General features: G+C 56.1%; 2 protein-coding genes across 3 annotated transcripts; both read left to right on the top strand.

The window, feature by feature from the left end:
* The first annotated feature begins 29 nt into the window (after positions 1–29).
* ACTMAP (actin maturation protease) lies at positions 30–2,579 on the top strand. Of its 2 annotated transcripts, XM_061363687.1 has the most exons (5): positions 30–108; positions 761–900; positions 1,447–1,576; positions 2,056–2,126; positions 2,228–2,579. In XM_061363687.1, the coding sequence occupies exons 2-5, from the start codon at positions 783–785 to the stop codon at positions 2,560–2,562; spliced, it is 654 nt and encodes a 217-aa protein (XP_061219671.1). In that variant the 5' UTR covers positions 30–108; positions 761–782; the 3' UTR covers positions 2,563–2,579. The 2 variants fall into 2 exon arrangements, with proteins under 2 accessions (XP_061219671.1, XP_061219672.1); XM_061363688.1 differs by lacking the exon at positions 1,447–1,576.
* Positions 2,580–3,346: 767 nt separating this feature from the next.
* COQ8B (coenzyme Q8B) lies at positions 3,347–10,687 on the top strand. Its single transcript, XM_061363685.1, has 13 exons — positions 3,347–3,445; positions 4,298–4,364; positions 4,687–4,746; positions 5,213–5,329; positions 6,249–6,334; positions 6,421–6,561; positions 7,416–7,497; positions 8,314–8,407; positions 8,503–8,644; positions 8,730–8,837; positions 8,916–8,981; positions 9,070–9,156; positions 10,391–10,687. The coding sequence occupies exons 1-13, from the start codon at positions 3,347–3,349 to the stop codon at positions 10,685–10,687; spliced, it is 1,446 nt and encodes a 481-aa protein (XP_061219669.1).
* The last annotated feature ends 964 nt before the right edge of the window (positions 10,688–11,651 follow it).

Here is an 11,651-nt window from a genome sequence, read left to right as displayed (position 1 = left end):
ACTTTAACCCCCCCCCCCTTTTTGCCACCCCCCCCTCAGCCTGAGCCCCCACCTCCAATGGCTCCTGATCCACCGGCCTGCACCCCCACTCATCCAGGATGGACCCCAGTGAGTATTGGGGGGGAGCCCTATATAACCCCCCCATTAACCCCTATATCCAGATGTGCCCCCCATCCCTATAGGTTAATACCCCCCCATTAACCCTTATATCCATATGTGCCCCCCATCCCTATAGGTTAATACCCCCCCATTAACCCCTATATCCATATGTGCCCCCCATCCCTATAGGTTAATACCCCCCCATTAACCCTTATACCCATATGTGCCCCCCATCCCTATAGGTTAATACCCCCCTATTAACCCTTATACCCATATGTGTCCCCATCCCTATAGGTTAATACCCCCCCATTAACCCTTATACCCATATGTACCCCCCATCCCTATAGGTTAATACCCCCCCCATTAATCCTTATACCCATATGTGCCCCCCATCCCTATAGGTTAATACCCCCCATTAACCCCTATACCCATATGTGCCCCCCATCCCTATAGGTTAATACCCCCCCATTAACCCTTATACCCATATGTGCCCCCATCCCTATAGGTTAATACCCCCCCATTAACCCTTGTACCCATATGTGCCCCCCATCCCTATAGGTTAATACCCCCCCCCCATTAACCCTTATATCCATATGTGCCCCCCATCCCTATAAGTTAATACCCCCCCATTAACCCCTATACCCATATGTCCCCCCCATAGGTGTGGGCTGGTGGCCCTATGGATGGCAGCAGCACTGTTGACCCCCCCCCATCGGCCGGTGCCCCCCCCAGTGGGGCTGGAGGAGGTTTTGGGGGTCGCCCGGGCCCGAGGCTTCACCGTGCATGGGGAGATGTTCTCAGGTGGGTTATGGGGTACGATATGGGGGGGGGGCCCCCCATGTAAGACTGTACCCCCCATTTACCCTATATCCCCCTGTTTAACCCCATACTCCCCTATTTAACCCTTTGCCCTCCCATTTAATCCTATATGCTCCCCATTTAACCATACATCCCCCCATTTAACCCTATACCGCCCTATTTAACCTTATATCCCGCCATTCACCCCATACCCCGCCATTCACCCCCATACCCCCCATTTACCCCACACCCCCCATTTACCCCATACCCCCATTCACCCCTATACCCCCCATTTACCCCATACCCCCCATTTACCCCCATACCCCCCATTTACCCCATACCCCCCATTCACCCCTATACCCCCCATTCACCCCCATTCACCCCCATTCATCCCCATTCACCCCCATCCCATTCACCCCATTCACCCCCATTCACCCCCATCCCATTCACCTCCATTCACCCCCATTCACCCCCATCCCATTCACCCCCATTCACCCCCATACCCCCCATTCACCCCCATTCACCCCCATTCACCCCATGCCCCCCCAGCCTCAGCCATGGCCGCCCTGGCCCAGGAGCTCTTCCATTGCCAGGCTGAGGTCACCGAGGGGGGGCTGGAGGGGCCCAACCGCCCCCGGCTCCTGCAGCACCTCCTGGGGGGGCTCCCCCTCCTCGTCCCGTATCCTTTGGGGGGCTCCCTATGGATGGGGGGGGGGCAATGGGGGCTCTTTTGTTCCTATGGGGGGGGGCAGACCCCATTTGTCCCTATGGGGGGGGTCCAGACCCAATTTATCCCTATGGGGGGGTTCAGACCCAATTTGTCCCTATGGGGGGGGCCAGACCCAATTTGTCCCTATGGGGGGGTCCAGACCCAATTTATCCCTATGGGGGGGGGTCCTGGTCCCTGTTTATCCCTATAGGGGGGGTTTCAGACCCAGTTTATCCCTATGGGGGTCAATGGTGGGGTCTCACACTGAATTTATCCCAATGGGGGGGGGTCCCAGCCCCAATTTATCCCTATGGTGGTGTCAAGACCCAATTTGTCCCTATGGGGGGGGTCCCAGCCCCAATTTATCCCTATGGGGGTCAATGGGGGGGTCCCATACCCAATTCATCCCTATGGGGGGTCCCCTTTTTCCTTAACCCCCCCCCCCCCAGCTATGATGAGGACAACAACCACGAACCCTGCTGCCGCCGTGGGCACCGAGCCCATTGGGCCGTGATAACCGGTAATGCACCAAAACAGGGGGAGTTCACCCCAAAACCAACATTGGGGGGGGGTACACACATAAACCCCCCCCATCTAAACCACCCCCCCCCCCTTTTTTAGGTGTGTTATTGGGCACCCCAAACCCTGCACCCATCCCCTTGGGACACCCGGATCCCGACATCCCCAACCTTTTCCATGCTCGGGAAGAGGAATGGGATCAAAAGGGGGGGTTCCAATGGAGGGGGGGCCCCATAGAGGGGGTGCTGGTGCTGGCCCAGCAAGGGAAGAGCCCCCGGCCCCAGTTATGGGGTTTGGGGGGGCTCCATTGCAGCAATGCCCAATTGATGGAGCTGAGCCCCCAGCGGGGGGCCGATGGGCGCCGCTATGTGGTACCCAAGGGGGGGGTGAGGGAGGGGTTGGGGGGCAAGGCCGTGCTGCTGCGGCCCCCCCCGTGATGGCAATGGGGTGAGGGGGGGGGTTAAGGTGGAAATGGGGCTGGAAATGGGGTTTAGGGATGGAAATGGAGGGGTTAAGGGGGAAATGGGGGTTTTAAGGTGGAATTGGGGGGTTAAGGTGGAAATGGGGCTGAAAATGGGGTTTAGGGGTGGAAATGGGGGTTTTAAGGTGGAATTGGGGGGTTAAGGTGGAAATGGGGCTGAAAATGGGGTTTAGGGGTGGAAAAGGGGGGGTTAAGGTGGAATTGGGGTGTTTTAAGGTGGAATTGAGGTTAAGGTGGAATTGGGGTGAGAATGGGATTTAGGGCTGGGAATGGGGGTTTAGGATGGAAATGGGGTTAAGGTGGAAATGGTTTTAAGGTGGAAATGGGGTTAAATGGGATTTAGGGCTGGAAATGTAGGGATTTAGGGTGAAAATGGGGGTTTAAGGTGGAATTGGGGGGGTTTAAGGTGGAATTTGGGGGGTTTAAGGTGGAATTGGGGGGTTTAAGGTGGAAACGAGGGTGTTTGAGGCCTGAAAACAGAACTTTGGGGTAAAAAAGAAGAGATTTAGGCTCAAAACCCTCCCCTTGTCCATCGGGGTCTATGAGCGCGCTCCTATTGGCCGGAGCCTCCGCGCCATCCCCCTTTCCCATTGGCTGGCGAGGAAGCGGGGGCGTGGCTCCGGTACCGGAAAAGGCGCGGCCTAAACCCGGAAGCGGCGTGGTGAGGGGTGGCCACAACCGCGTCCTTACCCCCACCCGCCCCCCAAAACCGGGTGCCCTTTGACCCCGTGCCCTCCACCATGGCCTTACGGCGGCTGCACCGGAGCTGCGGCCTACGGGGCCTCTCGGCCGAAGAAACGGAGCGGGCCCGGGGGGCGAGGGCCCCCCCACGGCAAAAGGTGGGTGAATGGGGGGGGATATTGGGGACCCCCCATCCGGTTAAAGGTGGGTGAATGGGGGGGATATTGGGGGACCCCCCCCGGTTAAAGGTGGGTGAATGGGGGGGGTATTGGGGACCCCCCCGGTTAAAGGTGGGTGAATGGGGGGGATATTGGGGACCCCCCATCCGGTTAAAGGTGGGTGAATGGGGGGGGATATTGGGGACATCCCCCCGGTTAAAGGTGGGTGAATGGGGGGGGATATTGGGGACCCCCCCCCGTTAAAGGTGGGTGAATGGGGGTATATTGGGGACCCCCCCCCCCCGGTTAAAGGTGGGGGATATTGGGGACGCCCCCCGGTTAAAGGTGGGTGAATGGGGGGGGATATTGGGGACCCCCCCGGTTAAAGGGGGGTGAATGGGGGGGGATATTGGGGACCCTCCCCGGTTAAAGGTGGGTGTGGGGGGATATTGGGGACCCCCCCCGTTTAAAGGTGGGTGAATGGGGGGGGATATTGAATCCCCCCCCGGTTAAAGGTGGGTGAATGGGGGGGATATGGGGACCCCCCCCGGATAAAGGTGGGTGAATGGGGGGGGATATTGGGGCCCCCCGGTTAAAGGTGGGTGAATGGGGGGGATATTGGGGACCCCCCCCCCGGTTAAAGGTGGGTGAATGGGGGGGGATATTGGGGACCCCCCCCGGTTAAAGGTGGGTGAATGGGGGGGATATTGGGGACCCCCCCCGGTTAAAGGTGGGTGAATGGGGGGGGATATTGGGGACCCCCCCCGGTTAAAGGTGGGTGAATGGGGGGGGGATATTGGGGGACCCCCCCCCGGTACCGGAGCCCTTTGAGCGGTTGTTTCTGTCCCGCAGCTCAGTGAAGGGGCGAGGGAGAGGCCGGTGCCGGTGTCGCGGCTGGGGAGGATGGCGAGCTTCGGAGGTACGGGGGTGTCAATGGGAGTCAATGGGGTGTAAATGGGGTTTGAATGGGGTTTGGGAGGGTTAAATGGGGTTTATATGGGGTTTGGGGGAGGTTCCATGTGTTTAAATGGGGTTCAGTGGGGTTTTGGGGGGTTTAAATGGGGTTCAATGGGGTTTTAAATGGGATTTGGAGGGGTTCAATGGGGTTTGGGGGTTTAAATGGGGTTTAATGGGGTTTGGGGGGGGTCCATGAATTTAAATGTGGTTAAATGGGGTTTGGGGGGGGGTTTAAATGGGGTTCAATGGGGTTTGGGGACTCTCTGCCGTATGTTCCCCCCCAGGTCTCGCCCTGGGGCTCGGGATGGGGGCCCTGGCGCAGGCAGCTAAAGCGAAGCTGGGGGGTGAGTGTAGGGGGGTTCCCCAATACCCCCCATAACCCCCAATACCCCCTATGACCCCAATTACCCCCATGACCCTCAGTACTACCCCATGACTCCCAATAATCTCCATGACTTTCAATTACCCCCCCCACTCCCAATCCCCCCCGGCCCCAAATACCCTCCTTGACCCCCAATACCCTCCTCGTGGCCCTCATTACACCCCCTTGACCCCCCATGACCTCACTGTGACCCCTCTATGACCCCCATGACCTCACTGTGCCCCCATGACCTCACCTTGACCCCATGAAATCATTGTGCCCACCCATGACCTCACTTTGACCCCCATGACCTCACTTTGACCCCATGAAATCCTTGTGCCCCCATGACCTCACTTTGACCCCATGACATCATTATGCCCCCATGACCTCATTTTGACCCCATGACCTCGCTTTGACCTCCCCCATGACGTCACTGTCCCCGCCCCCAGGGGCTCCGCTGGGTCCCAGCTCCCTCCTGGCCGGAGCCAATGGGCAGCGCCTGGCGGGCGCCCTCTGCCGGACGCGGGGGGCAGCGCTGAAGCTGGGCCAGATGCTGAGCATGCAAGGTGGGGGCACCCCATAGAGACCCACAGAACCCCAGAGACCCATAGAACCCTATAGAGCTTCATAGAACCCTATAGAGCCCCACAGTACCCTTCCATAGCCCACAGAAACCCATACAGCCTCCCAATATCCCATAGAGCCTCATAGACACCCTCTGTATCTCCTAGAGCCCCCCATATCAGCCCCCTTATAGACCCCCCATATCCCACCCTATAGACCCCCCCTATAATCTATAGATCTCCCTATCCCATAGACCCATATTCTACAGACCTCTTATAGGTCCCCCAGTAGAATCCCAATATCGCATAGATCCCCCTATAATCTGTAGATCTCCCTATTCCATAGACCCCCAAATCCCATAGACCTCCTATAGGCCTCTCCGTAGGACCCCCATATCCCATAGAGCCCCAATACCCCACAGACCCCCCCATATCCCATAGAACCCCAATAACTCATAGGCCTCCCATATCCCATAGACTTCTCTGGACCCCATAGAGCCCCTCTGGGCCTCTAAGCTGGGTTTGGGATCCCAGGATCTGGATTCGGGATACTTGGATCTCGATTTGGGATCCCATGATCCGGATTTGGAGTCTTGGGAACCCAGGGCTTGGATTGAGATCCCAGGATCCAGATTTGGGATCCCAGTTCCTGGATTTGGGATCTTGGGATCCCAGGGTCTGAATTTGGGATCCAGGGGCCTGGATTTGGGATCCCAGCATCCAGATTTGGGATACTTGGATCTGGATTTGGGATCTTGGGATCCCGGGATCCCAGTTCCTGGATTTGGGATCTTGGGATCCCGGGATCCCAGTTCCTGGATTTGGGATCTTGGGATCCCGGGATCCCAGTTCCTGGATTTGGGATCTTGGGGCCTGGATTTGGGATCCCAGGATCCGGATTTGGGATCCCCCCCTCCTTTAGATCCCGGTTTCCTGCCTCCGGAGCTGCTGCAGGCCCTGGAGCGCCTACGGCAGGGAGCTGACTTCATGCCCCGCTGGCAAAGCACCGTGAGCTCCCATCCCCATTCCCAACCCCATTCCCTATGGAAAACCGGGATCCATGGGATCCCTGACACCCCCCCCCCATCCCATAGCGAGTCCTGGACCAGGAGCTGGGCCCCGGCTGGAGGGAAAAGCTCTTGGAATTCCAGGATCTTCCCTTTGCGGCCGCCTCCATCGGCCAAGTGCATCTTGGGGTGCTGCTGGATGGTACCCGGGTGGCCATCAAGGTCCAGGTGGGGTTTGGGGTGAAAAAGGGGGTTTTGGGGTAAAAAGGGGGGAGAGTTGGGTGAAAAAGAGGGGTTTGCGGGTGAAAAAGGTTTTTTTTGTGTAAAAAGATGGTTTGTGGGTAAAAAGGTGGTTTTTGGGCTGAAAATGGTGTTTTGGGGTGAAGGTGTTTTGGGTTGAAAGCAGGTTTTGGGGTGGAAAAGGGGCTTCTGGGGTGGAAAGGGGGGTTTTGGGCTCAAAATGGTGTTTTGGGGTAAAAAGTTTGGGGGTGAAAAAGGGGGGTTTTGGGGTGAAAAGGTGTTTTTTGGTAAGAAGGTTTGGGGTGGAAAAAGGGGATTTCTGGGGTGAAAAAGGGGTTTTGGGGCAAAAAAGCAGGATTTTGGATAAAAAGGATTTTGGGGTGAAAAAGGGGGTTTTGGGGTAAAAAGGGGGGAGAGTTGGGTGAAAAAGAGGGGTTTGGAGGTGAAAAAGGTTTTTTTTGGGTAAAAAGATGGTTTGTGGGTAAAAAGGTGTTTTTTGGGCTGAAAATGGTGTTTTGGGGTGAAAAAGGTGTTTTGGGTTGAACACAGGTTTTGGGGTGGAAAAGGGGCTTCTGGGGTGGAAAGGGGGGTTTTGGGCTCAAAATGGTGTTTTGGGGTGAAAAGTTTGGGGGTGAAGAAAGGGTTTTGGGGTGAAAAGGTGTTTTTTGGTAAGAAGGTTTGGGGTGGAAAAAGGGGCTTTTGGGGTGGAAAAGGGGATTTCTGGGGTGAAAAAGGGATTTTGGGGCAAAAAAAGCAGGGTTTCGGATAAAAAGGAGGATTTTGGGGTGAAAAAGGGGGTTTTGGGGGCTGTTCAATCCTTTCCCATCCCACTTTCCCCATAGTATCCTGGGATTGCCCAGAGCATCCGCAGCGACGTGGAAAACCTCCTGGCTCTGCTGCAGATGAGCTCGGCCCTACCCAAGGGTGAGCTGGGAATCCCTATGGGGAAGACTGGGAAAAGGCTCCCAAATCCCTTTTTCTCTTCCAAAATCCCCTTTTCCCTTCCCAAATTCCTTTTTCCCCATCCTAAACCCCTTTTCCCCTTCCCAAATCCCCCTTTCCCAAATCCCCTTTTCCCTTCCCAAATCCCTTTTTCCCCTTCCCTACCCAATCCTTTTTGTTTCCTTCTTCAATGCTTCCTCTTCCCAAATCCCTTTTTTCGATTCCCAAATCCCTTTTCCCCTTCCCAAATCCCTTTTTTCCTGTTCTCAAATCCCATTTTTCCCTTCCCAAATCCCTTTTTTCCCATCCCAAATCCCTTTTTGTTCTCAAATCCCATTTTTCCCTTCCCAAATCCTTTCCCCTTCCCTACCCAATCCCTTTTGTTTCCTTCTTAAATGCTTCCTCTTCCCAAATCCCTTTTTTCCCATCCCAAATCCCTTTTTGTTCCCAAATCCCATTTTCCCCTTCCCAAATCCCATTTTCCCCTTCCCAAATCCCATTTTTCCCTTCCAAAATACCTTTTCCCCTTCCCAAATCCCTTTTTCCCCTTCCCTACCCAATCCCTTTTGTTTCCTTCTTAAATGCTTTCTCTTCCCAAATCCCCTTTTTCTCTTCCCAAATCCCTTTTTTCCTGTTCTCAAATCCCTTTTTCCCTTCCCAAATCCCTTTTTTCCCATCCCAAATCCCTTTTTGTTCCCAAATCCCTTTTTCCTGTTCTCAAATCCCTTTTTCCTGTTCCCAAATCCCTTTTCCCCTTCCCAAAGTCCATTTTTCCCTTCCCAAATCCCATTTTTCCAGGTCTTTTTGCCGAGAAATCCCTGCAAGTGCTGCAGAAGGAGCTGGAATGGGAATGCGATTACCACCGGGAAGCCCAGTCCGCCCGCACTTTCCGGTTGGGACACACAAAGGGGCTGGGGTTTAGGGCTGCAGAAGGGGTTTTGGGGCTATCCCTATGGATGCCTTCATGCTTCCCATGCTGTTCCCAAGGGATCTCCTTCGGGATGATCCCTTCTTCTCCGTGCCGCGGGTGGTGCCGGAGCTGTCGGCAGCGCGGGTCCTCACCATGGAGCTGGGGAACGGGATCCCATTGGATCAGTGTCAGGAGCTGAGCCAGGATGTGCGGGATGAGGCGAGTATGGAAAGGGGGGGGGGGGGTGTGTGTGAACCCCGGAATCCCATTGAATTCCCACCCTATTCCCACCCCATTCCCATAGATCTGCACCCACCTCCTCCGCCTCTGCCTACGGGAGCTCTTCGAGTTCCGCCTCATGCAGACGGATCCCAATTGGGCCAATTTCCTCTATGATCCCCCCCAGCACAAGGTGAGTCCATCCCCATCCCACAGTTCCCAGCCCCATTCCCAGTTGGATCCATCAGCATTCCCAATCCCATTCCCGCAGGTGACGCTGTTGGATTTCGGAGCCACGCGTTCCTTTGACCAGGAATTCACGGATCATTACATTGAGGTTGCAAAGGGGGGTTTGGGCTTCCCCCCCCTCCCCTTTTATTCCTAAGTATTCCCCAGTATTCCCAGTTCCCCCCTTCCCTTTCCAGGTGATCCGGGCTGCGGCCGATGGGGATAAGGAGAAAGTGCTGCAGAAATCCCGGGATCTCAAGTTCCTGACGGGATTTGAGAGCAAAGTAAGGGATGGTTCCCCTTAATTCCATCACCTCCCCACCCCCCCAAATCCCATGCCAGGGATACCCCTATTCCCATTCCTCCCCCCAACCCCTATGTCCCCATTGACCCCATTTACCCTGTCTCGCTCCGTATCCCCATGGATCCCCATATCCCGTTAACCTCATATCCCACTGATCCCATTCACTTAATGTTCCCATTGATCCCCGTATCTCCATTGACCTCATATTCCCATTGAGCCCCTTACAGCGTGTTTAATCCCATTGGTCCCATAGTCCTCACTGATCCCACTCCCCGCATTGCCACCTTTCACCCCATAGGCCCCATTCACTCCATTCCCTCCATAATCCTCATTGGCCCCATAGTCCCTATTCACCCCAGAGCTATCCTTAATCCCATTAATACCCCCATTGCCACCATTCCCCCCATAATCGTTATTGGGCCCATAGTCCCTATTCCCCCCATTGCCTTCATTGATGCCACAGTCCCCATTGATCCCACTGCCCCCATTCACCCCATAGTCCTCACTGGCCCCATAGTCCCTATTCACCCCATAACCCCCACTCCCCCCATAATCCTCACTGGCTCCATAGTCCCTATTCACCCTATAGCTGTCTTTGATCCCATAGCCCCCATTCACCCCACTCCCCCCCATAATCCCCATTGGTGTTTTTGTTTTCTTTGATCCCATAGCCCCCATTCCCCCCATAGCCCCTATTCACCCCACTCCCCCCATAATCCCCATTGGCCCCATAGTCCCTATTCACCCCATAGCCATCTTTGATCCCATAGCCCTCATTGCCACTATTCCCCCCATAATCCTCACTGGCCCCAGAGTCCCTATTCACCCCATAGCCTTCGTTGATGCCATAACCCCCTTTGATTCCACTGCCCCCATTCACCCCGTAGTCCTCACTGGCCCCACAATCCCTATTCCCCCCATAGCCTTCATTGATGCCATAGCCCCTATTCCCCCCATAGTCCCTATTCATCCCATAACCACCATTCACACCATAGCCTTCATTAATGCCATAGCCCCCATTGATCCCACTGACCCCATGGTCCTCATTCACCCCATACCCCCGTTCACCCCATAGCCACCATTCACCCCACAGTCTTCATTGATGTTATAGCCCCCACTGATCCCACTGCCCCCATAGTCCCTATTCACCCCATAGCCTTCATTGATGCCATAGCCCCCATTACCCCCCCTCACCGACCTCTCCCCCCGCGCAGGCGCACGAAGCCGCTCACTCCGCCGCCGTTCTCCTCCTGGCCGAGCCCTTCTCCCACGCGGACCCGTTCGATTTCGGGACCCAGAGCACAGCTCGGGGGGTGCGGGCCCTGCTGCGGCCGCTGCTTCGGCACCGATTGACACCACCCCCGGAACCTTCCTACGGCCTGCACCGGAAGTTGGCCGGGGCCTTCCTGTGTTGCGCCCGCCTCAAGGGGCGCGTCCGGTGCCGTGACCTCTTCCTGCGCCTGCACCGGCGCTACTGGCGGGACCGGGCCGCCCCCGCCGCAATAAACTGAGGGGAAAGGGGCCGTGCGCAAAAGGAGCGGGCCGTGCGTAAAGGGAGAGGGGGCGTGCGCAAAGGGAGGGGGCCGTGCGCAAAGAGGGAGGGGGCGTGTGGAGAGGGAAGGGGGCGTGCGCAAAGGGAGGGAGGGGCGGAGCTGGAGCGTACCAAGGGGAGGGTTCAATGGGGGGGGGGGTGTCTTGGTTAATTGGGGGTCCCCGTTTAATTGAGGGGGGGAGCTTGGTTAATTGGGGGGTCCCGGTTAATTAGGGGGGCCTGGTTAATGGGAGTCCCTGTTTAATTGGGGGGTCTTGGTTAATTGGGGATCCCGGTTAACTGGGGGTTCCCCAGTTAATTGGGGGGTCTTGCTTAATGGGGGTCCCCATTCAATTGATAAGGTCTTGGTTAATTAGGGGGAGTCTTGGTTAATTGGGAGTCCCCATTTAATTGATGGGGTCTTGGTTAATTGGGGGGGTCTTCTATATTTGGGGGGTCTTGGTTAATGGGCGGTCACCATTCAATTGATGGGGTTTTGGTTAATTAGAGGGGGTCTTAGTTAATTGGGGGTCCCCATTTAATTGGGGGGGTCTTGGTTAATGGGGGTTCCCCATTGGGGGGGATGTGGTTAATGGGGGTTCCCGCTTAATTGGGGGAGGGGTTAGGGTTAATTGCGGAGCCCCATTTAATTGGGGGGGTCCTGGTTAATGGGGGTTCCCCATTTAATTGATGGGGTCTTGGTTAATGGGGGGGGTCCGCATTCAATTGCGGGGTCGTGATTTGTTGGAAGGTTCCGTTTATAGGAGGCGCCGAAGGGCTCCGAGGGGTTCCGAACGGGGCCGAATGAGACCGAGGGGTTCCGAATGGTTCCGAATGGCTCCGAATGGACCCGAGCGGTGCCGAAAGGTTCCGAACGACCCCGGGGCGTTCCGAAGTGGTCCAAACGGGACCGAGGGGTTCCGAAGGGCTCCGAACGGTTCCGA

This window comes from Neopsephotus bourkii, unplaced genomic scaffold (assembly GCF_033783945.1).
Source record: "Neopsephotus bourkii isolate Nb327-2 ecotype Australia unplaced genomic scaffold, CSIRO-AGI_Nbou_v1 NB_1177, whole genome shotgun sequence".
NCBI classification, from domain to species: domain Eukaryota; kingdom Metazoa; phylum Chordata; class Aves; order Psittaciformes; family Psittacidae; genus Neopsephotus; species Neopsephotus bourkii.
This window is presented reverse-complemented; position numbering and strand designations above follow the sequence as displayed.

Bases quoted from the DNA above. Each gene is read 5' to 3' on its own strand.
- ACTMAP (XM_061363687.1), top strand. From the start codon at position 783: ATGGCAGCAGCACTGTTGACCCCCCCCCATCGGCCGGTGCCCCCCCCA. The intron at 901-1,446 runs GTGGGTTATGGG...ATGCCCCCCCAG, and splicing joins GCATGGGGAGATGTTCTCAG to CCTCAGCCATGGCCGCCCTG. The intron at 1,577-2,055 runs GTATCCTTTGGG...CCCCCCCCCCAG, and splicing joins GGGCTCCCCCTCCTCGTCCC to CTATGATGAGGACAACAACC.
- COQ8B (XM_061363685.1), top strand. From the start codon at position 3,347: ATGGCCTTACGGCGGCTGCACCGGAGCTGCGGCCTACGGGGCCTCTCG. The intron at 5,330-6,248 runs GTGGGGGCACCC...CCCCTCCTTTAG, and splicing joins CCAGATGCTGAGCATGCAAG to ATCCCGGTTTCCTGCCTCCG. The intron at 6,335-6,420 runs GTGAGCTCCCAT...CCCATCCCATAG, and splicing joins TGCCCCGCTGGCAAAGCACC to CGAGTCCTGGACCAGGAGCT.